The sequence below is a fragment of the Pyxicephalus adspersus genome, chromosome 2 (genome assembly GCF_032062135.1).
Source record: "Pyxicephalus adspersus chromosome 2, UCB_Pads_2.0, whole genome shotgun sequence".
NCBI lineage: Eukaryota > Metazoa > Chordata > Amphibia > Anura > Pyxicephalidae > Pyxicephalus > Pyxicephalus adspersus.
Genome location: NC_092859.1, coordinates 41,445,153 through 41,470,992, shown reverse-complemented (window position 1 = coordinate 41,470,992; position 25,840 = coordinate 41,445,153). Strand labels below are relative to the sequence as shown.

Here is a 25,840-nt window from a genome sequence, read left to right as displayed (position 1 = left end):
TGCTCTCTGCAAACACAGGAGCTGCTTCTGCTTTGCAGTGGTCCATAGTAGTTATTCTATATTACTCTCCTTTACAATGCAAGTCTATAATTTAAATAACCCACTTAAGGTCTTAAGTCTACACTGAATTTTTTTTGAAATGCTTATAAAAGCCCATATATTTTTTGTGTGATTTGGGAAGCATGTGTGTTTTAACCCTTTCCAAATGCTGGAGGATGCTTTTTCTTGCAGCCCATCAAAAAAAAAAACCGCTCTGGAGTGCACTGGCCCATTGGAAAGAATAGGAATTTCAAACATGGGCTTTTAAATGCTTAGGTTAACTGCTGGGGAAACAGTCTGTGTAGACTAAACTAAAAGTGGAACTAAACCTGCGATACCCCCGTGTCACCTCTGCCTCCTGTCACTTCCTTTGTCTTCTGTGTTCTTCAGTGCCTGTTGTGACCCCCTGTCACCCGTGTCTGTTTCCTGGACTTCTGGTTCTTGACCCCTGACTTGTTCCTGACCTTTTTTGCTTGCTGTCTGCCTCGACCATGGCCTTCCTTGACAATTCTCCTGCCTGGTTATTTAGTACTGTGCATCATCCTGCCCACCCTGGTGTTCCCAAGGACCACAACCAGACAGCATCCAGCAGTGCAAAATCCTCACAACTAGAGGCTCTGGAGAAGACCTGATTGCTGCTTAGATTCTACGCCTTGGCCCTTCTCAGGACTCACACCTGTTCTGCCATAGCGCTCCCTGGAGGCTCCAACTCCCGAAGCATGACAGAGCTTAATACATATACACAAAATACATTTTTTGCTCATACTATTATATATACTGTAAAATAAATGTACTTGAAAACAATGTACTGATTTTACACATATAAATCCAATGTATTGCATTCAATACAGTTATTTTGTATTGAATGCAATCTAAATGGTTTTTCAATTTCCCGCCCCGACGTACACACGCACCAACGTCACCGGGAACTCCCTGGTGCAGAAGCCAGCCGGAGGAAGAAGAAAGAACACAGAGACTGCGGCAATAAATGGCGCGGGACGCCGGCAGGTCAGGTAAGCGCTGTATTTACTATTACTTCGATTAGGTTTACCTACCGCAAGTGTGACTCAGGATTCTTTCAGCAATTTTTTTTTACCCCGAGTCACACTCGGGGTTACCGCTAAGGAGGTTAAATGTAGTGTTCCTTGTATTTTTTGTTCTTCCAAAAAACCTTGGATTTTATCCTTTTGAAGCTGTTAGTGTCTGTGCTTTTTTGAGGAGTGTTATACCCCACTTTGGAATGGTTTAGGGATTTGTGTTAAGTTAACCTTATCAGGAGTGAGCAGTGTCACATAGGGAAAGTCACATGTTCTCAGTAGACCCACTTTTGCATTGGAGCAAGGATTCTAATTAAGTTGGAAGATGGCCGGAGTTATGATCAGCTAGTATATCTTGATATAAAGTTGGCAGACACTGTCATAATACCCTGAGTTGACAGTGCCTAGTTTATAGTTTAATGCAAGTATATATACATTTATTTATTTGGTTTGTTTTCATACATATTCACAGTTAATACTTTTCTCATACGTTCCATTTTTTTTAATTTTAGAGAGATTCTGCTCGTCATATAGATTGGCTAAAGACTGTAAAAGAGAGCCATGGTTCTGTGGAACTGTCATCCCTGTCCCTGGCAACGACTATCAACAAAAAGGGGAAGTACATCATTAGAGCACCCAAGGGCAAAAAGGTAATTGTTCTAATTTAGGGGCATAATTTATAATTCTGTCCAGTTCTTGATGGTATCAGATGTGACCGCAGGACAGAAAGCTATCTTTTGTAGCCCTTATAAGCAGTAAAACTTGACAGGGGCTCTTATCCTTTCTAAGACGTGCACTTATACTGTATAGTTTCCAGTCACTGGGGAAACAGAAGGAAGGAATATTGCTGAAGCTGGAATATTTAAAGTAGCTAGGTTGGAGGTTCACTGATGAGTGTATCTTCTCCAGCTTTAGGCCCCAGTTAGTGAATAGGATTTCTAATTAGAGTTCTTTTTACTCCAATTAATTTGTGGCCGGCATCATATTCAGACACTTGACATAAAATTGTCATCTAACCTTTCTAAAAACACCAAACTAACGTAAACAAAACATATTTTTCTACTTTTTACAGTCTGAGGAAAACTCTTTTTTGTGAATGAAGCCAAAGTAGTGTATCAGGTAGTGATATGTAGTTCAAAACTAATACATAAAACCTTCATGTATTAGAGGCAGGAAATACTTTCTTTCGCTTCACACAATTTACCTCAGGATAATTAAAGTTTTATCCTTTTTTTATTTTTATGAATTTTTTGCAGATTACGCCTGACAGTGTTTTGCAGCTAGCTCTACTGGAGAATGAGGAAAATGAGCGCACTTACACACTAGAGGAGCTAAAGGAATTACTCAACAAACTTATGCTTATGTCAGGCAAAGGAGAACAAGGCAATCTGGAAGTTGACAAGTTTTCAGAGGTAAATACATATTTGTTATGGTTTTCAGAAGCCTGTACAAATGTAACATTTATTTTCGAAAATTGAGTGTATATATTTATGATCTGTGAACTTTTGTCCAAGTGAATGGAAGTGATTTGTCTAGGCAGCTAAGGGATTGATGCCCTTGCTATTTGTTCTTAGTTTCAAATCCCCCCAAAGAATAAATTCACATAGAGTTTGTGAGTTTTTTTGGTGCATTTGTGGGATGTTTTAGTTTCCCTTTTATCCTAAAACCATTCTGGTAGATTAACTGCAGTTTTATAAAATTGTCCCCAGAATGTGTAGGCCTGTGTTAAGGATTGTGGTAGGGTTCTAATATAGGACTCTGAATGGGAAAAGTGACCAAATTTATTGAAAAAGCTGATGTGATTTTCTGTACTTGGGAGCACTAGATGAAGGCAAAGAGACGTAAAGGTGAGTTGGAGAGGAATTTTTGAGAGACTTTGATATTTTATGCTGAATGAAGAAAGTAACATAGCCTCATTGAATTAAAATGTGTTAATGTTTTATAAAGAAACAAAAAGAACAAAATGGGACCTTAAATTAGCAACAAATATTTAGTAACAAACATTATTTATTTCTTAGTTAAAATAAAGGTACATAATGAACATGTTAAAATGTTAACTAACAGTGCTTTTAGCAAAAATTACAGAATCTGTAACTTTGCTTTCAGTGTAACATATTTTAAATAAGAGGGATAAACAAATGCTCTGCAGGAACGAAATTAGACACAATTTTAATCAATAGGCTTCTCAACCAGAGCTGCTTTCACAGGAAAATGAAAAACTTACACCTATATTTGGCACGTATATTTAAAATTAGTACATATCTACATGAAATGACAGTATTACAAAGTAAAATAAGAATATATTAATTACTTTTAATATAAGAGAAGGTAGTTAAAAGATCGAAAAGTAGTTCCAATATTGGTGGCAACCAGAAAGTACAGTAAGGAAACTATACTGTAGGGACCTCAGATGCGTATTATTATATACCAATGTCATATCCAGAAAAGAGGCAGTCTTCCAATCATTTAATAAAAAATACATATTATGTCTATTTTTTTGCCAGTGGGTGGTTTGAAAATAAGTTAACAGTATATGTATACTATATGTGTATGTACTACAAAATAACAGAACTGTTGAACAGCTAACTTTGGGTTGAAATATATACAGTAAATAGATAACAATTTGTTCTGCCCAGCTAAGGATTCTGTCATAAATACAGATTGTTACAGAGTAAATGGAATCATCCTAGAAAAAATTGTGTTTTCTGGCATATCAGATATTTAGCAAAATACAATATGGATGGTCTTAAATCTTTTGGTCAATGATTTGTATATGTTAAACATTTCAATCAGTTCAAAATGTATTGGGAAATAATATTGATTAAATGATGACATTTAATGAATATTACAAAAGAGAACTGAAAGATAGTGACCAAGAACTGCAGTATTTCTTTATTGAACATGCTGAGACACTATCATCATCAGTTTTTCTTACTAAGAAATTTACAGGCTTTTACAATTATTTACCAAAAATCTAAAAGAGGTAAGCAATAGCACAAAGATAGATAGATTGTGTTTTTGACAAAGCTGTCCCTATAAATACATTTCCACCAACTACAAAGAGCAAACCCTTGGCACAATCAAAATTCATTTCATAGAAAACATTTCTGAATTTCCTCTGGTGGACCTGAACTCATCAAACATCAGACTTAATATTGCATATCTTACACGCTTACTTGCATTAGAATACCTGGCCTACTGGTGGTGCAGGCTGCATCAGCTTGCAGCCATGAAAAACTTATAAAAACATTATATGTATGGAGTGGTTATTCTGTGTTGACCTTGCCACCCTTTCCTGACCTTCTTTTGCACCCGCCTGTGTGTTGTCTTCTGTGATTGGTCAGTGTTGATTTCATAGATGTTAGCTACATATCAGGACCACCATCACAAAATGCAGATCAGGTCACCACACCTGACCACCAAGTCATATTCCTGCAGTCTCATTACAGCCCCGTATCATCATCATCATCCTCCTTACTGCCTAGAATACTCATCATCATCCTCCCAGCCCAGCATTATCACAGTGTTATCCTAAGCTCAGCTATGAGGAGAGATTAGCTGAACTGAATCTATTCTTCTTAGAGAAAGTCATTTCAAGGGGGGGGGGGGGGGGAAATGATCACACTGTATTAATATATAAATGGTCCAAACAGAGAACTCTCCTCCCAATTAATCACTTTAAAATCATTGCAAATGACAAGGGGGTACTCTTTGCATCTGGAAGAAAAGAAAATTAATCTCCGGATAAGGATGGGTTTCTTCACAGTAGGGTCTGTGAATATGTGGAATAGGCTCCCTCAGGAAGTAGTTTTAGCAAGTACTATAAATTTATAATATATATTATAAAGTAAAAAAGTTTATTATATATGCTTTAAAAAAGGAGCTGGACGCTTTTCTAGAAGCACATAATTTAACAGGGTAATAAATATTTAAATTAAATACAACAGAGACTGTTGATCCAGGGAACATCTGATTGCCTCACCGGATCAGGAATACATTTTTTTCCCATTGGAGCCAATTTGACCAGGGTTTTTTTTTTTTGCCTTCTTCTGGATCAACATGTCTGTAGGGTTTCCATCTGGGATATGAATTTTCTACTACTGGTTGAACATGATGGACATTTTTGGACACCTAACAAACTACGCAAATCCTCATAGTCCACTGTCCTAGCAAAGTATCACCCCTCATCAGACCCAATTAAAAAAAAAAACTTGTATTTACCTTCAGATTTGAAGCTGCTGTCTGATGAATCATCTATTCTAAGAACCTCTGTAGCTGTGCAGACACCCTCCTCCTCTGATCGCTCCTTGCATCTGAAATAGGGTGACAGTGGTGGTGCTTCAGAGTGAGGAGAACATGACAGTCAGGAAAAAAATGCACTAAACTTGTTGACCATGAGCAGTGGGAGTGGTTCTTTGAGCCACAGCAGTCTCTTCTTCACAGCCGTGGTGCTGGAGAGCTCACGGGGAGGGAACAAAACAAGGTTTAAACTAAAAAAAAACATAAATCAATCAATATAGTTTTGATTTATGTCATCCATAATCCCAGGTTAAAATTGTGAGTTTAGGTCAACTTTACCTAAGCTTTTTGTCCCTTTAAATGACTAGACACATTGAAGCATTTATTAATGTACAAATGTTTGCTGGACACAAAAGCAAAGCCCCTTATGACACATGGCTGATCTTGGACATGCACATAAGGAGCAGTAGTGGCCATACGTCAGGTATCCCAGGAAAACATAACTGATGTTGTCCCTTTTTTAGTACAGGAGACCTGCAAAGGTACAGTCAGTTTTTTAGTTAAACAAGTCCTAATGAATAACACAATAAGCTATCTGCATATTTTATTTTTAGCGAATCAATATAAATCAGAACTGATACAGTAGTTTATAGAAAAGATATTGTCTTTGTTAAAGCTGCTGATCTTGTGGGATTTGCCAATGCTTTGTCAGGGCCCTCCCACTATTTCTGTGCTACTTGTAAAAGTATCTGGGGAAAACCAGCTACAGTTTTTTCATTTTATTCTCCTGCTTCCCTACTATGGTTCCTTCCTATAGACAAATATGTCACTACTGCGTCCTGTAGCAATTGTGTTTTGTAGGTGTTGGTAAGAAAAATGAATATGCGCAGTAGAAGATTTAAGATTAACAATCCAAGAAGTGTCAGTTTCTAAGGAAAATTCAGCTGGCAATTTCTCTTTAGACAGGAAAATTCACTGGGATGTGTTTTTGTACTGTTTAGTTTATGCATTTTATGATATATTTGGTTTAGGTAATTAATAAATACAGCAATGATTTCTAACCATTTAATATTTTATCTAGATATTTTCCAATGTTCAGAGAATGGCTGAATCCTTTATTGACCTCTACCTGGCTGGAAATATGCTGTTTAGAACCTGGGAAGCAGAGATCTGTTGTGCAGATAATGCTAAATTCAGTGTTTTGATTAACTTTAACATTGAAGAAATTGAGGTGCTTCAAGTACAAGAAACTCTTACTGACTTGCTTCCAAACATCTGCAAAACCATGGAGAGCTTCTTAAAAGAGTGGCTGGATTTTGTCAACAGGAAAAGATCTCAGTTACACTACCTAAACTACTTTACAGCAGAGCAGATGGTATACTTGTGTGAGCACTACAAGATGAGGGATATCAGTGAGGAGGCTCTTGTAATGTTGTCTTTTATTAAACCTGACTGTAAAAAAATAGACATCATCAATTCCGTCTGCCTTCCAAAAACCAGTTCCTCTCATCTAACATCCATAAAGAAACCAGATATGATGGATTTTGCACTGGAACTTGAAGAATGTACAGATGTTTCAAAGAAACTAGAGCTGGTTTGGAAGTTCTCCATGGATAACATGAGCTCTTTCTTCCCAGGATGCCTGGATCTTGACACCTTGGGCACAAGCTTAGCTGCTCTGGCTAAGCTAAATACAAAACCAGTAGTTCGTGACCTTCATCCTAGTTTGCAAGCAGGCCATCCCAATCTTATTCTTTGTCCTCCATCAGAGATTTTGTCCTGCGCTATAGCTGTATATATGCACAGTTCTGATGAGCCACTACCATCCTTTGATGAAGTTCTTCTGTGTACACCTCATACAAGCTATGAAGAAGTGGCCTTGTTACTTCGTAGATGTCTGACACCGGGGTTCAGTGGAAGGAAAATGTATAGTTTGATCTATGCAGACCAGTTAAGCTATGATGTAGGTTATAGGTCTGAGTTGCTGTTCCAACAACTGCAGGCCCAGAGCATGGACAAATATAGTCTCATCATCATATGTAACTCTGACCGAGAGCATTGCTACATTCCCTCAGTTTTTAGCCAGTTCAGGATTCATGTTATTCCCCAAATGCATCCCAAGAAGATTCACCATTACCTGTGTACACATTTCAAAGTTGGTTCTGATGTGGTTTCAGCTTCCTCTGTGTTTAAGAATGGCATGAGTGCAGGAATTGTGTCATCCAAGCGAGCAGGAGTTGGTAAGTACAGCTAATAGGCAGTGAGAGTATTACTAACAAAATATCATTTGTTTAGTACTGCTTTATTTGATACAGTGATTCAGAGATGCACCTGCTCCAACTTACTACCATAACCAAGACCAATGTGGTCATTTCTCCACGTGGCAAAGTTGCAGGTGAACCTTGAAATTGCAGCTTTTGGATTTAAATATAATAATGCTTTTTGGAGTTTATCATGTCTTCATTGATATGCCTAGTCTAGGTATAAACATTTATAAGGAATTCTGCTTCTACTACTGCTTTTTTTTTTTAAAGGAGCATTGCCTCTATATTACTAAAGTAAGAAGTCATAAACATAAGTCTGTTTATAAAAGGAAAACTGTTTAAGATGTAATATATATATATATATATATATATATATATATATATACTGATCGAACGCACAGGTAGAGGTTTCACAAGGCAACCCAGAGCCCAGCAGGTCCAGTCTACAACTTTTATTCTCCTGCAACAAATCAGGGTTATTGTGTATGTGTGTGCACCTGCCTGTCCTATTACAAGGAAGGACGAACTTGAGGGCTTCTGACATCCGAGAGGGCAGTTTATTCTAATCAAACAAAGGGATCGGGGCTTGTCAAAGCTGCTACCTTCAACAGGGGCCATTTTTCCTCCAAACTGCTTAACCACACCTGTTTGAAGCTTACTCCTTACCTAATTCTTAAGTGTGCCTGTAACCTTTTTTTGAGTCTGTAAAATCCCAGAATAAATGTGGAATGTTTAATGTAAAGTGAACTGGATAAAATACAGGCAATTCATATTTGGATTAAATTTAAAAAGGAGAGGTTACTTTTTGAGTGAAAAATGTTCAATTTTCATTGCCTTATGCTGCTCAAATTCAAACCTTCTCCATCTTTATGATGGGGCTTCCCAAATCAAAGGAATGCTTAGAAGGGGGAAGGATCAAACAAACAGACTAACATACATACACCCTTATTTTTTTCTTCCCCGTCCAGTACGGGCATATGAAGTCTCTTACAGGTATACTGCAATATATAGGAGAACGGAATGGTAGGTAATAAAAAAGCTCTAGGCTACCCCAGGATAACCCCTCCTACACCTAGCATGCATTTGTTTTTTTGCTAGCATCCTATATTGATGGATGTCTGACTTGACTATTTTTACTTCAGCCAAGATTTATCCACATAATTGCGAGTGCTGGTCTCCTCCATTGCTGATTTGTAAAGTGTAGTCCATCTTGCTCACCTTTCAAGAAGCACTGCATCTTCTTTTGGCCTTAGCACTTCTGGGTAGTCCGCTGCAGACACTTTGCCTGATGCTACTTGAAAGTAAACCCAAAACAATAAAATCACACTTACCTTCAATCCCGCAGATCAGTCTGTCTGTCAGGAGGTTTCTTCCATCGGGTTCCATGTCTTCCCGTTATCCGTCTTTGGCCCAGCGCAGAGGGAGCACTAGAAGCTGCGAACTTCTTTTCTCCTCTTCCGCATTCTTCTTCCTACGTTACCTGACCTGTGACTGTGCAGGCACGAACTCGGGTGATGTAGATTGGGAAAAAGCTTGGCAATTTTTTTCCCCTATTGATGAAAGGACTCCTTCTGCCCATGCCTGAGATGCTCAGTCACGGGCAGAAGGTGCAACCCAGCCTCCTGGGATGTGTGATGTAGGTATCCCAGGAGAATATGTGCTCCCATTCATTTTTGATAGCCTAGGCGATTGAGAATTAGGGTGGCAATTCTGCATCCTTTTTTTGCACTTAAAAAATACAAACAGAATTTTTACCTTAATTATTGCCTGATTGTTTTTGAGAAGGTGCAGTGTTTTGCTATTTCTCCATAAAAGAGCCATTTAGTCTCATTGTTTCAATGTGTATCACTTTAAAACTAGAGGATCAGCCTGTTTCTGAATGTCATTTTATTTGGGGATTGGAAACACCCCAACATTTTGTATATACCTCCTAAACGCTTACCATATCTCTTGTGGGAAAAGTATTTCACTGGAGGGTGCTTCATCAGGAACAAAGAAAAAAAAAAGGGGGTGGGGGGGGGGGTATATTGTATATATTGTAGGGTTCAATGATTCCTTGCATTCAAGAAATCTTAGGCTGTATTTTTGCATTTTGGAGACCAATGACTTCTTGGGCCTTAAGACATTTGTACAGGTAGTTTCTGGTCTGGCAGCTATTTCCTGTTTCCCTCTGAAGGGTTCTGAAACTGGTTCTCTCTTCCTCAAAAAACACCATTTGAACCCATTTTCTTTACTGATTCCCAAGGTGATATGCCCTATTGCTATCTGAGAAGCAACTGTCTGAACTAGTGTACCTCTTCTATTCTTGAATTAAATGATATAATATATAATCTTAAAAATAATATATCTTAATAGCAAAGTTCTACTGCTTGTAACAATTTTAAATGTTCCTTTTATCCCAGGTAAATCTCTCTATGTGAAAAGGCTATACCAAAAACTTGAGTCAAGATTTTCAAGCAAAATGCCACTTCTCAAAGTAATTCGGCTTATCAAGCCTGAAGTGGATGAGGACAAAATAATAAAAACCTTACTACCTTTTCTAGATGGAAAATCTAGGAATTGTCCCATAATATTCCACATCGATATTACATCTTCTGTAAGTAAAATAATACCTTAACAAGTCTTAATCTGGTATACCATGATTGCTGATAACACCATTGGTGTTGGATCCACAATAAATAGACTTTTATAAATAAATAACTTGTGCCGTCACTAATCAGCACCATTCTCCTGATTCTACAGTTTAAACAGAGTTGTTTGTGTCTTTAGCAATCTAATAATTCTTCTTGTTTGGCTGGATTTAATTTTTTACGTGTATAACTTTTCAACCTAATTTATTAAAATTTATAATAACAAATTATAAAAGGTAACCTAAATTTGACAATTGCCTCTCTTTTCTTTACAAGACTTCACAATTGATCATTGATATTTTGATATATTTTCTTTGATACATTATTTTCATTGATATATTCTTTATTTGTTTTTGTAATACAGGTGAATAGTGGCATTTCACAGTTCCTGTTTAAACTCTTAGTCCTACAGTATTTGATGGATTCTCAGGGAAGAATATGGAAGCGCCTGCCCAATCACCTCTACATCATTGAAATTTTGGAATCTTCAGACATTTTATTTAGAAAACAATTTAAATCTGTAAGATTTTATGTAATGTGTTTATCGATGCTGGCTTCTCTGAACCTCTTATGTGCTTGCTTGAATAATGTTCTATTTTAAATGTCCAAGCAAACCCTGTCCCTTTTTTATAATGTTAATGCGATTTCAAAAATAACTGTTTACATTTTGTAAATCTACAGCTTTCATGAAATAATAATTGATGACACATTCTTTTACAGGGTGACCATACTCTGCTTCAGTCTCCTAATTGTTCTCCCCTCTGTCACTCTGTCATATGCCCTTGTGAAAGTCACTCTAAATGGCCAAGTAAAAACTTACTGTATAGCAAAGCCATACTTATTTTTATTGCATAGTGCTGAATAACTACAGTTTAGTAATTACACAGTTTAAACTTTTAAAAGTTTATAGTTATGATACTTAGTGTAAACTCACATTCCAATATCCCTACTATAGTCGTAGTCTAGTATTTCTAACATAGTCTAAGGCTAACTTTGAGAAAAGCACCTGGCAGAAACGGCATTTATTAAAGGGAAGGACATGTAAACACAGATCATGTCCTAGCCATGTTTCAACCTAGGTTTATAGCTGTTATCAGTAAGATATCTTGAGTAATGCTACAAAAATGCCACTAGTAAAAATGCATGAAATCACAGTGGCTACATAGAGCCTGATGAAGATCAGCTGCACTGAGATGTGAGAAAGGTATTTTTCAAAATAAAAAACTGTGCCAATAATAATGAAGCAGCGTTCAATAGCAAACGTAGTGTCACTTAGTTATGAAATATATCTGCTTTAAAGCTGAATTCCTCTCAGATGAAAAAATAAATGCACGCACATACACTTTAAAAGCCTATTAAATATTTTTTACATACAACTGGAAAATGTACCCATTGCAGCATGGACAAGGGTGAAGAGTGTGTATCAGCAGGGTAGTGTGGCAGCAAGAAAGGAACACGTATCAATAAGCTTCAATCGAGAAGGAATAAAGGAATGGGTTTTAATGTTAGAATGTGTTTAGTTGCTGCTAGAGAGCTTACATGTCCACAGGATGTTTATGCACAAGGCAGCAAGGGAAAACATGAACCATTAACAAACTATTCTTTATTTATATAACTTGATATTCTGTATACACATTTCCCTGCAGTCATTCTCTCAACATACTTCTTTGATTGTTCAGAAAGGTTCATTCAATGAGCCAGTAGGGAAAAACAATATTAAATTAGGGTCCTACACTTTAAGGCAATAAAATTATCTGAGTTGATTTTCAATAATGTTGTTTATGTAAACGTCAGAGAGACAGTTTCATAGGAAAAAAAGCTACTGTTGTAAGATGTCTGAACAATAGCATTTTTTTTTTTGCTTGCAGGTTTCTCGAATTGTGCAAAATGGTTTCATTGACTTCTTCCCCAAGATTTTCTGTTCCTCACCAAAAGATGTACTCACAAAAACTACAGAAACTGGTGTGACAGATTGTGGAAATCCAGGAATGGACATTGATGAATTTCGTAGTGAATGTTTCCAAAGACCATATCAGTACCTGATTCGTTTTGACCAAGGACAAAATCTAGATGAATTTGTGTACAGAGAAGGTCACACTGAAGGAGACCCAGAGAATTGCCTACAGATATTCCTTCTTTACTGTGGCATTGTTGACCCTTCTTGGTCTGAGCTTCGTAACTTTGCATGGTTTCTAAATCTCCAGCTAAGAGACTGTGAATCCTCAGTGTTCTGTAATCATGAGTTTGTTGGTGATACACTGCAAGGATTCAAAAACTTTGTGGTTAATTTTATGATTCTGATGGCAAAAGACTTTGCTACCCCTTCTCTGCACATTGCAGATCAGAGCCCAGGAAGATATGGGATTAATCTTGATGGAGTCAAAGAACAAGATCTAATTCCTTTCTTAATGCGCAAAAGATGGGAGTCCGAGCCACATCCCTATATCTTCTTTAATGAAGACCATGCATCCATGACATTTATTGGATTCCACTTGCAGCCTAATAATGCTGGAGGGGTGGATGCCATTAATCCCAGAAATAATGAAATTATTAGACACAATGTTATGTCCTTGCCACTTTATAAAGGATTGAGGCTACAGAGAGTGCCATTTAATACTGATTTTGACCAGTTGCCCAGGCATGAGAAAATAAGCAGATTATGTATGGTCCTTGGAATTCAGTGGCCGATAGACCCTGATGAAACATATGAGCTCACCATGGATAACATGCTGAAGATTTTAGCAATCAAGATGAGGTTCAGATGTGGAATACCAGTAGTCATTATGGGAGAAACCGGTTGTGGGAAAACCAGGCTAATTAAGTTCTTGTGTCATTTGTGTAAGGGATTTGTTGAAACAGAAAACATGAAGCTTGTAAAGGTTCATGGTGGTACAACTGCCGAGACAATCTACCAAAAAATTTTGGAAGCCCAGGAAATTGCACAGATTAACAAAAAAGAGGGATGCGAAACTGTGTTGTTCTTTGATGAAGCAAACACTACTGAGGCTATTAGCAGCATCAAAGAGGCCCTGTGTGATCACACAGTAGATGGGGAGCCTTTGCAAAAAGATTCTGGGCTACACATTATTGCTGCCTGCAACCCTTACCGAAAACACACTGATGACATGATCAAACGTTTAGAATCTGCTGGTCTAGGTTATAAAGTAAGAGCAGATGAGACTAAAGAAAGACTTGGATCTGTTCCTCTGAGACAACTTGTTTATAGAGTGCATGCTTTGCCTCCGAGCATGATGCCACTTGTATGGGATTTTGGGCAACTGAACAATGAAACTGAAAAGAAATACATACAACAGATTGTGCTGCGGTTGGCCAAAGAGATTCAGCTTTCTACCAACGACATCAAGATATTAACAGATGTCCTTTCAGCTTCTCAGTCCTATATGAGAGATAAAAACGATGAGTGCAGCTTTGTGAGCCTTAGAGATGTGGAGCGTTGCATAGAGGTCTTTAAGTGGTTTTATAACCACCACGAGAAGCTGTTGAACCATTATACCTCCTTGGTACTGAGAAAAGCAAGTACTTATTTTGTTGAAGATAAAGTAGCTTGGTCTCTGATTCTTGCTGTTGGCGTGTGCTATCATGCATCTTTGGAAACCAAAGATTCTTACAGGAGAGCAATATGTAAATTCTTTCCTCAACCATACAAGGACCCCACTAATATTTTAAAGGAAATAACTTCCATTCAGGATCTTTTCTTAGCAGGTGTACAGTTAAGGAACACTATTGCAAGAAATCTTGCTTTAAAGGAAAACCTCTTCATGATGGTCATCTGCATAGAGCTTAAAATTCCATTATTCCTGGTTGGAAAACCGGGAAGCTCAAAGTCTCTTGCAAAGACTATTGTTGCTGATGCTATGCAGGGACAAACAGCTCATACTGAACTGTACAAGGACCTTAAGCAAGTTCACCTGGTATCTTTTCAGTGTAGCCCTCATTCAACACCAGAAGGGATCATTGGTACATTTAGGCACTGTGCCCGATTCCAAGAAGGGAAGAATTTAAATGAATATGTGTCTGTAGTTGTACTTGATGAGATAGGGCTTGCAGAAGATTCCCCTAAAATGCCTTTAAAAACACTTCACCCTTTGCTGGAAGATGGATGTATTGATGATGACACCTCACCACACAAAAAAGTTGGATTTATTGGCATTTCTAATTGGGCTTTAGATCCAGCAAAAATGAATCGTGGCATATTTGTATCCCGAGGTGACCCAGACAAGAAAGAGCTAATTCAAAGTGCAAGTGGAATTTGTTCTTCTGATAATTTAATTCTCCATAATGTTTCACAGTACTTCCATGACTTCTCAGAGGCTTATCTTGACGTTTGCAAAACCTTAAAACAACAGGAAAAGGAATTCTTTGGTCTAAGAGATTTCTACAGTCTGGTAAAAATGGTTTTTGCTTTTAGCGAACAGTCTCAAGACAGCCTGACTTTAGAAGAAATTGCTAGAGCTGTTCTAAGGAATTTCAGTGGGAAAGATGAAGTAAATGCCTTGGAAATTTTCCTAAAAGAGAAAAAGAGAGATATAGCAGATATCAACACAACAGACTTAATCATGGAGAATATCAGCAGTGATAGTGAGGATTGCCGTTACTTGTTAATATTAACCAAAAACTATGCCGCACTACAAATTCTTCAGCAAGCTTTCCTGAAAGAAAACCAACAACCAGAAATCATCTTTGGATCAAGTTTTCCAAAGGACCAAGAATATACTCAGATTTGCCGAAATATCAACCGTGTTAAGATTTGCATGGAGACTGGACAGATGGTTATATTGCTTAATCTCCAGAACCTGTACGAAAGCCTCTATGATGCTTTAAACCAATACTATGTATATCTAGCGGGCCAAAAATATGTCGACTTGGGCTTAGGCACACATCGTGTCAAGTGCAGAGTGCACCCAAAGTTCAGATTAGTAGTCATTGAAGAAAAAGAAACTGTGTACAAAGATTTTCCAGTTCCATTGATCAACCGTCTTGAAAAACATTACTTGGATATAAACACATTCCTGAAAAAAGAACAAAAGGTTATTGTTCAAGAGCTGGAAGCTTGGGTAAAGGATTTCACTAAAGGAAATCAAACCCCCGCCATTGGAAAAGCCCAAACATACAAGCCTTCAGATGTTTTTATTGGTTACCATTCAGACACTTGTGCTGCAGTGGTACTTCAAGTGACAGAGAACATTAAGCAATCACATCAAAATATTGAAAATATAACAGATGTGAAGAACAAAGCAGTTGATGTCTTGCTAAACTGTGCCACACCTGATTCTGTTATCCGCTTAGGCCAAAAAGACCTAATTGACCATTACTTCAAGAAACAGAAACATGGCTCCTTACTAGATTTCCTCTGCAGTCATGTGTCAACTAGGAGCAATACTCATACAATTTTCACAGAGGTACTGTATTACGTTTCCCAATTTACTAAAGCTGCCTAAAATCAGTATTAGTATTTTTGAAATAGTTAAAAATTGCACCTGCTCCACCTGCTTTGTGATCCCCTCAGTAATCACCTAAGGGCCTATTATCAAAAAAAATAGAGAAGTTTTCGAAGCATTATTTACTATTAAACTAGTAACATAAACTCTGTCTATTTTCAGAAAAACTCTATACTCCATTTCAGTAATACTTAAGACACAAATTGCATATTGTGAAAAGTCAAGCATCATGATATACATGATTTCTATCATGTATGGTTTGTTAAACACTGGAACTCAACAGTGGATAAGATATACTATCATAGGAGAACTTGGGTGATCCAGCAAACCTTAAATTAATTTCTTAAAAATCATTTGCTATTAGTTGGCAAATGTTTTCAATCCTAGATCATGTGCATTCCAGGTTTTCTGAATCGCCCAGGTTCTCCCTTGATAGTCTATCCTCCCCAATCTTGGCGACTTTCAGTGTTTAACAAACCCTACATGATAGAAATATTTGAGCTTCCACTGGCAACTTCTCTTGAAAAATGCATAATTTAGGGTTTGTCATTGTCTTGTTTTCTGTTTCAGGTTTCTCAAACCTGGGACAAATATAAAATTGTAAATTCAGGGCTCTTTACCTGCATACTTTTTATGGGCTTTTGATGTTATCAATGCCAATTTCTGTTCTAACAGATTCCCTTTAAAGCTGATGTGTTAGGCAGTTTAACAAGGCAGTCCTTCCAAAAGATTTAATGAAGCTTTATCATCATTAATATATAAATAAATTATTTTTTTCTTCTATTGAGGCACACAAGAAGTCTTCATTTAGGCTAATTTCTATTTAGAGAAGGATTGGACACTAGCTAACAAAATACTTGCCAGATATTCCCAGATATCCCTTTCTACTAGCCTTGTTTTGTCTTTTGCTAGTGTTCAAGGAGGATAGATGCCTTTCTGCAGCTCTGCTTTACTAAATTATCAAATTTTAGTAAAGCATAGCATTGCTATTGCATTCACTTGTCTCTGAAGACCCATGTACGTGAGTAAAGTCAGACCAAATGCAGTCCTGACTGGGTGCATTTTAAATTTTCTACACTGTAAAAGGAGTTTTTGTTGTAGGACCAAGTGTCAATGTCATCTGCTGGTTTTTCCATGCTTCCTGTTTCTCCTGTTTTTTAAAAAAAAACAACTGCATGCTTTTATATTTTCCTACTGTTCACTTTCATTGACTTGGTTATCTCTGACCATCCTACACTTATCTCCTACCAGCTGTTCTGTAAGTACCTATGACCTTACTTTGTGGCTTTAGCAACCCTGAGTGCAAGACCCCCAAAGTAACATACCCACTCAAAGCAGATCCCTATAGATCACTTCAGATTTTTCCTACTAACAGTTCCTCTTCTTGCAGTCCCCAACAGTGGCGGTATCCCCTCACTACTTTGTAATGAAGTTGTGCACTGGCAGCTGGATGGGTAGAGACTGACAGATGAGTTGGGCAAGGTCTAGTGGGATGGGTGGAGATTGACATTTGTGTAGGTTTGGGCTAAGGGACCTTATTCTACCCCAGTCCAGGCTAGCAACTGCTCTTGCTTTGGGTCTGCATACAGAGCTGGCTTTTCCTACCCGTCAGTCTCCACTCATTCTGCCTTCTGACAGCAATGGAAAGCCCTATGGGTTCTCTGGGAGCGGGGGCCCAGTTACTATTGCAGCTTCTATTCTTGCGCCAGCTGTTCATGTTTTGACTAAAAACATGTTGGTACAAAGAAAAAAAATTGAGAGAAATTAGCTCATCACTGTGCTGCTTCTCCTTTACTGTCCAGTAACAAACACACTGGGGCAGGCCCAAACAACCTAAGCTTAGAAGACCCAGATTAAATGTTGAACATCAGATAAAGGACAACTAGCAGCCATAAATAAAATTTTTAGTAAATTGTTTCTTCTTTTGTTTAGATCACAACGTTTTCCCGCCTTCTTACATCTGCTGACAAAAAGGCTTTAGAAACTGAGTTGCGGAGCCACATCCATAGCATTGAAGTTTTGTCCCTGCAGCAGTTTGATACAGAATTCTCATTTTTAAAAAAGATTCGGTACGTTTTTTATTTTTTTGGCAGTGCTGTAATCTTTGAAATGACAATCGCATCTAGTTTTGACAGATAACAAACTGATATTTGCAAATGTTCCTAGGTACCCTGGTCAATGGAATTAATTAACTGGTCAATTAAGGCTGGAAACAAATAGTTTTGTTATACAAAATATTTAATGGATTGAAGCCAGATTAAATGTTTTTTTTTTTTGCTAATTGTATGAAACTCTTGTCAAATAACAAATGCCAATAAAGGGAAGATATAGGAAAGCTATTTGTATATATTCACTACAAAGTGCAAAGAAATAGTCTAATATTGTATGAGACTGAATTTTATCTTGGGATTTTTAATTTGTTCAGCGTTTTTAACAGTCGAACATCGGTGGTACACTTCAATAAAATTGCAAGAAAGATTTGCTCTTTTACAGTTATAATAGTGTAGAGTGAAAAGGTGCATGTACTTTTGGCCATAGAAGTTCAAACCTAACCCTTTAGCTACTTCCCACCCCACGACATTTCAGCAGGATTTAAATCAGTGCTTTGTCTAGGCCTCTGTATATCCCGACATTTCTTCTTTTGGAGCCTTTCATTTGTGGATTTGCTGGTGTACTTCAGATTATCAATCTGAAAGATCTGTTTTGATTTTAACTTCAGCTTTTAGATTGATGGTTTTACAATCTCATCTAACACATTTAAGGCAAACAATGTAGGTATTTCTATTACGTCAAACTGACTAACTGAAATGTCCATTTTCATCTAAAATATTCTCTTTGGTTGTTACCAAAAATGTTTGCTGTTACAGTGGCCTAACAACGCTATCTTTGATTTTTCAATTCACAGCACAAATTTAAGCAAGCCTGATCGTTGCCTATAGGTTCAATGACAAACTGCATTCTTGCTTTATTGTTCATTATAGACAGTGTAGGCTTTTCCTGGCACTTCTCCCACACTGGTTAAGTTGCTATAAATTCTTTCTAATTGTGGATGCATGCATTTTAACATCAACTGTTGCAAAAATTGCAATAAAATTCTGCGTTCTGGGAAATTTCAATTAGCAATTAATATTCAACTCTTGATTTGAATTTGCTCGTTTGGCAAGGTATTTGAAATTAAGGGTCATATTGACTCATTAGAAGTCATTTGCCACTTGTAGAATATTTTCCTTGCAGTGGAATGATTTATTTAAAGTAAATTGTTGGTTGTATACCAAACGTCCTAGCTTCATTAGTATCTACAACTGTCTTTCTGAGTACCATTGAAAGCACTTTTGATCTTGGCATGATGACACCCTGCATGTTATTAGCTAAAGACCACATCCTTGATATCTGAGGTTTTAATAAAACATCTTCATATTCCATAGTTAAATGTTAATGAATATAATGATTGACCCTTAACCTCCCTAGCGGTACATGTCTGGATTTATATGTCTAAAAGCGGTACATTGTTTTTCATGAAAATGTTTTTTACAGTATAATATTATAGTATGAGTATAATAAAGTTTGAAACACAAAATCATGTAAAAATAATAAATTATATAAATTTGAAAAAAAATATACTTTTCCACATATCATATAAATCCAATGTATTGCATTCAATAGAGTTATTTTGTATTGAATGCAAGACAAATGGATTTTGAAATTCCCGCCCTGCCCTGCCCGCAACGTACACACGCACCAACGTCACTAGGAACTCCCCTGGTGACCCATCGTGTGCAGAAGATGCTGGAGGAAGAAGGAAGAAGACAGGGATCATGGCGATGGACAACGCGGGAGGCCGGCGGATCAGGTAAGTGCTGTATTTACTATGTATCCCATAGTTGCTTTCAGCAACTTTTTTCTACTTCGAGTCACACTCGGGGTTACCGCTAGGGAGGTTAAACAGATAAAACTATATGGATTTACTTACTTTATGGGTCTGCTTTTTTTATGTGACAAGCTTGCATTATGAAACAATATGAACATGAAACATTATGAAAATGTGTACACCATGTCAGTTTTCTGTGTATATTGCCTTCACCCATAGGCAGTGTTGCATTAAATGTATTTCTTTTTACATGACTGTATTATAGATAACAGTAAGTTAATATGATTTAAAAAGAAAGGATACCAAATAAATCAATATTGTTTAAAGTTTTGCATATGGTAGTGGTAATTATATACGCTGTTATATCTGCAATACTGGCAACATAGAAATGATAATTATGCAAATACTTTTCTTTGTAATGCAGGAGTTTTCTAGAGACGTCATCTGAAAATGTAATACTGATTATACAGTCTGACTTTGAAGAGGGATCCCAAGGAGCAAATCTTGTGGCATCAGCAAAGTAAGCTTGCTTACTGTACTAAAATCTTAACAAAATAGATAATGAAAAAAATGAATTTTCTGATAATATAATATATAATAGATAATAACCATTCCTGTGAATTATGTCTTTGACCATTGGTTAGTCAATGTTAGTTAAATTTTTACTAGGCTTGTTCACAAAAAAAACCATCTGTATTCTTTGGTCCACAAAGATAACCCTACTGTGACACCAAGGTGTTATAGTAAGACCATTTCAAACAAGGAGAGGGAAGCAGAGTAATCATGTGATATAACATAAAAAAATGTTATGAAATGCACTGTTATGAGATGCAGTTGGACAAATGCAAAAATAAAAACTCCCTTATGATTAGGGAACAAGATTGAATACTGTAGGCAGTGTACAATGGTGAAGTCTTTGGCTTTCTTTCTGATAGTTTAGGAGCAAAAAAGTCACCTATATGAACGATGTACCATAGTCAGCAGAGCTCCAGTGGTATACTGGCTATTGTGTGGAACTTCCAAAGTTTGTTGTTTTTTTCAGGTACTCTACTGTGAATGAGTTACAAAAGCTGAATCTCACAGAAATATCTGTGTTTGTCTACTTCATTACCAAACTTCCCAGAATACAAGGAGGCACGTCTTATGTGGGTTTCCGGGGAGGTGAGTTACCCATGTCACAACAATCAGTACAATGGTTTAATTTCACTTGCTTCTTACCTAAAGTTAATGATAATGAGTGCATGTTTGTTTCCTCTTCACCTTCTATCTAGTGCCAATACTTGGCATTTTAACATATTTAATTTTTAACATCTTATTATCAAATAAGGGAGGTTATTAAACAACACATTTATCTAAAAAAGCCTTTCATTAATTTGTTCATATTTGGTCCAAACCAATTGCTGAGGTTAGCTTTTGATCTTTTGGACTTCCATGTTGCCACCTCTGCTTTAAACTACTAATCAGCAGGAGTTCAATTTAGGTGAACTAATATTATTAATATCCAGTATTTATATGCCACCAACATATTATGGAGTGCTTTACAAAATCCATAGTCTTGTCACTAGCGGTCCCTCAAATAGGCTCACAATCTAATGTCCCTACCATTTTCATATGTCATTACCACAGTCGAAGGTCAATTTTGGGGGGGAAGAAAATTAACATAGCTGCATGTTTTTGGAAACTGGGAGAAAACCTGAGTACCCAGGGGAAACCCATGGAAATAACTTGCACACTTCATACAGATGGTGTCCTGGCTGAGATTGGAACCTGTGACCTAGTGCTGTAAAGGCCAGAGGGCTAACCTCTGAGCCACCATGCTGCCTAAAATGGTTAGTCAGCCAACTGCTCTGCAGCTTAAAGAAAGTCAGAAAGTGAGAAGCTAGTGCTGTTCTTTCTCTTTAGAAAACCCAGAAGTTTTTGCAAAATGAATGATTCAGGACATTCATTTTTGTCCGGTTTTATGTCTAAAAGGGGTACATTGTTTTTGATGAAAATTTATTTTACAGTATAATATATTAGTATGAATATATTAAAGTTTGAAACATAAAATCATGGCAAAATAATAAATTAAATAAATAAAAAAATAATTTTTTTAAAATTTAAAAAAAATAAATAAAAAAAATAAATATTATACTTCTACTATTATATTATACTGTAAAATATTTTTTATGAAAGACAATGTACTGCTTTTACACATATAAATCCACTGTGTTGAATTCAATATAGTTATTTTGTATTGAATGCAATACAAATAGATTTGAATTTCCCGCCCTGCCCTGAACAGAGCGTCTGCACGCAACAACGTCACCGGGAACTCCCCAGTGACTCATTAAGTGCAGAGAACGCCGGCCGGAGGAAGAAAAAAGACAGCATAGAGGAAAAGGACTCTGGCCGATCAGGTAAGTTTCGATGTACTAAGGTTTTCCATACGTTTAGCTACCAGAATCTTTTTTCTACCCCGAGTCACACTCGGGGTTACAGCTCAGGGGGTTAAATAAAGATTTGTGTACCAATAATCAAACAAGGGTTTGATGATCAACAACTTATAAATGTGTAAGATATAAATAATCATAGAAAACTGTTAGAATTTCTTCATAATAAAAAATCAGGAGGAACAGTGCAGACCGCCTGGTAAAGATGGCAGTTAAAAATGGCAAAAGTCCTGAAGCCAAAAAGCAATGTGAGATGTTCATGGATAATTCAGTCTCTTACCCATTATAATTGTCCCTGTAATGTTATTTCTTCTTTTTAGGATTGTGGCAGTCCATTCACATTGATGATCTGAGAAAGTCTAAGGATATGGTGGAAGATGTAACAACCCTACAAGGTCTCACAATAAGCAATTTGTTCTTTACTGAGGGTAAGCTGGAGAAACTAAACTGTCTGTTAATTCCAACAAAATAGACCAGATCATAAGATATAGTGTTAGGCAAGGATATCACATGCAAAGGCCAAATAAAAGAGAAAATAAATAGAAAAACAGAAATTAAAACATTTTTTAAAAAATTACATTGTCACAGAATGTGTATACAGTGGAGCTATAAAAAAAATGGGATGGAAAAGCACCTGGAAGCATCTTAATCTTCTGTTTTTTCTCTGAAGCCTGTATTTAGTCATTCTAGGAGCCAACCCCACCGTTGTGACCAAAAAAAATTACAATTATTTTAATTTATTACAGAGAAAAAACACAATACAATAGTGGAAACAGAGATGGAGGTGGAATTGCCAAGTGGAAATGAAGACAGTAAGATCCAATTCAAGAATGATGACAAGGTCATGATGGAATTGAATATTATGAATACAGAAGGCAAAATGGAAACTGAAACTGCTGGAGACCAAGAAATGGAAATTGATGTTCCAATGCAAAGCTCAGATGATGTAAGAATAATTCAACTTACTTTTTTTTTACAATTTTTAGATTAAAAAAATTATAGGAAGACACTGGCACATTAAATATATCATAGATATTACCAGTGTGACCATCCCTTTTTAATGAGGCAAAAGTCAAGCAAGTTGAAAGACTGAATAGTGAGTCTGACAAGAATATATATCTTTTTGACATACTTCCTATCTTTCTTCCATTTCTCTTTACACTTTCCAACATTTCAAATGAGCTTTTCATTGTCATACAAGCTTTTTTATGTTTTTATAGATGCTGGATACCACTATTCTTATCCGAAGCTGTGTTCAGAATGCTATAGGCTTATTAAGGGATGATGAGAATGTTGAAAGCCGCAGCACCAGAAGGATTGAGATTTTGATAAGCTTCTTGAGCACAGAAGATCAGATAAAAAGTATGTCTATCTACTTTTTATGTATTCTTTTTAGCTTTAGGTATATTAACCACCTGAGCGTTTCACTGACGTCTAGATTTCTGTACCAAAAGCGGTACACTGTTTTTTATGATTTTTTTTTTTTAAATTGTAGACCTGTAACTTACAGAAATATGTCCGAACAAGGGTCCAGTAGATATCATGAATATAAAAAAAGTTTAACACACAATCATGTAAAAAAAAAAAAAAAAAATACTTTTAATAAAATTAAATAAAAAACACAAAAATCAGCTTAAACAAGAATAAATAAATAAATCAAAAATACTGAAAATGCAATAATTTGGTATACTGTATAGTAATATATTTTTCTAAAACACCTCCCTAGTGTGGTCAATTTTAAAACAGTCCAACATCACAAACTATAGATAAAACCACATAAATATATTTTGTATTATTTTGTATTGGCTTGGATACAGGACTTTGTATTGAATCCAATACAAAATATTTGAATTTCCCTCTACGAACCCCATCGACGGGCACATGCACGGACATCATCAGGAATCGCCGAGGGACGCGTACGCTAACGCGGGTGTTCTATTTCTTTTCCAACTTCCATGCAAAAAGTGTTAAATTTTTGGCATGGAAATTTATTTTAGATTGTAGGCTATAATTCACCGAATTACTCAATAATTACTTATAATTTACCGAATTACAACAAATTACCGCATAACTCACCGAAATATGTCCAAAATTTAATAAATTTAATAATAAAAAATTTTTTTATAAAACATAAAAAAAAAAAAATCTTTAAAAAAAATCTTTAAAAAAAAATAGTGTATAATGTAATGTAATTGTACAGTAGCTTATATAATATATTTATAATACAATTATATAAAGATTTCTTTGTATTGAACTTAATACAGTTTTTTTGTATTGAGCTCAATACAAAGTTATTCGAATTTCCGGCCCCGCCTCCCGCACCGACGGGAAACCCCGGACATCGTCAGTGCACTCGCCGGGAGAAGACAAAAGAGGACAGACGTGTCCAAAGGAGCTGCGGGGACCGGGTAAGTATATTCTTACAGTTGTAATCTCATTGTCATACAATGTATGACAATCGGATTGCAATATAATGCTTGTTTAACCACCTGAGAAAAGTTCCCGTTTAACACTTTTTGAAAGTGTTTTTACCCCGAACCAAGGTCGGGTTAAACGGCCGGGTGGTTAATAGATACTGCATTTCGTTTGGTGTTGAAGTGTACAGAATGCAGCAGTGTATATTTGTTTTCTTTAGTTCCACTCTGGTCAGAATAGGTGTTTGTCAGAAACATCATAGATAAAGAGAGCTGCTAATTTATAGCTTGAACTACTTGTTTTTGAAAATAAAAAATAATATAAAAAAATGTATAAATCCCACACCATGGTTTGAGTAGTTTATAGAATCCATAAGGACAGTAAATACTTCATAAAAAAACTGCTTCTTTATTTATAAACAAATATAAAATTCAGTCATGTACAAATATACTCTAAAAGGTCCTTTTGCAACATTTGAATATTATTTACATAGGACCATATATCTTAGCTCTTGGCACACTCATTGTAGCCATATCGAAAAAGTAGTGATGTGTTTCATGGACTAAGCCGCTTTTTCAGACCATCCAAATTAACTAACCACAGTACATCCAACTGTATGTGTAAAAGAAACAATAAATAAACATTGATCATACATAATAGCAGATCATTTACAATATATACTTTAAACATGCCATGATTAAACATATATCCCCTATTATTGGCTGCATAGACTGTATCATGCAATTCACAAAAACCAGTCTCTCTTGTATAAAATTTAGTAAAGGAAAAAAAACTCCACAGGGAGCAGTTTAGCTTTCAAGACTGTTCCCCCATCACTTCATTCATAAACCAGTATGTGCCAAAATCTACAAAACATGCACTGGGAATTAACCCCACTTGTAATAAACATTTCCCCATCAAGATTGTATCTTTAGGGCACTTACAGAAAATTCTTGTGTGTCCCACAAACGTCTCTCCAACCCAGGAAAAACAGCACTGCTGCAAACAAAGTAATAATCAACACTGTAGATTGTCTGAATGACATGCAATGTGAGGACGCTTCTCTAAAGAAATGCCACAACTCAACATGTAACCCGAAATTATGCTGGGTCTGAGTCCTAACATAGAGGCGCCTCACCATAAAAACCAGAAGAGTGGGGGTGTCTGGGGGCCAAGTATTACCTAAATACCGTGTTTTCTCGATGATGAACAGAAGGGGACAATGAATGGCACATAGTGATCAGAAGGGGACAATGAATGGCACATGAGTGATCAGAAGGGGACAATGAATGGCACATAGTGATCAGAAGGGGACAATGAATGGCACACGAGTGATCAGAAGGGGACAATGAATGGCACATCGTGAACAGAAGGGGACAATGAATGGCACAGAGTGATCAGAAGGGGACAATGAATGGCACAGAGTGATCAGAAGGGGACAATGAATGGCACATGAG

At 36.6% G+C, this 25,840-nt stretch overlaps 1 protein-coding gene across 1 annotated transcript in view; it reads left to right on the top strand.

The window, feature by feature from the left end:
- The window catches only part of LOC140322402 (E3 ubiquitin-protein ligase RNF213-like), a 133,866-nt gene that overhangs the window by 51,522 nt on the left and 56,504 nt on the right, over positions 1-25,840 (top strand). The window contains exons 26-37 of the mRNA XM_072398975.1: positions 1,589-1,726; positions 2,333-2,488; positions 6,397-7,555; positions 9,982-10,175; positions 10,574-10,729; positions 12,078-15,629; positions 17,601-17,737; positions 19,961-20,056; positions 20,579-20,697; positions 22,289-22,396; positions 22,715-22,914; positions 23,189-23,330. Of these exons, the coding sequence (XP_072255076.1) occupies positions 1,589-1,726; positions 2,333-2,488; positions 6,397-7,555; positions 9,982-10,175; positions 10,574-10,729; positions 12,078-15,629; positions 17,601-17,737; positions 19,961-20,056; positions 20,579-20,697; positions 22,289-22,396; positions 22,715-22,914; positions 23,189-23,330 (6,157 nt within the window). The remainder of the gene's footprint in view (positions 1-1,588; positions 1,727-2,332; positions 2,489-6,396; positions 7,556-9,981; positions 10,176-10,573; positions 10,730-12,077; positions 15,630-17,600; positions 17,738-19,960; positions 20,057-20,578; positions 20,698-22,288; positions 22,397-22,714; positions 22,915-23,188; positions 23,331-25,840) is intronic.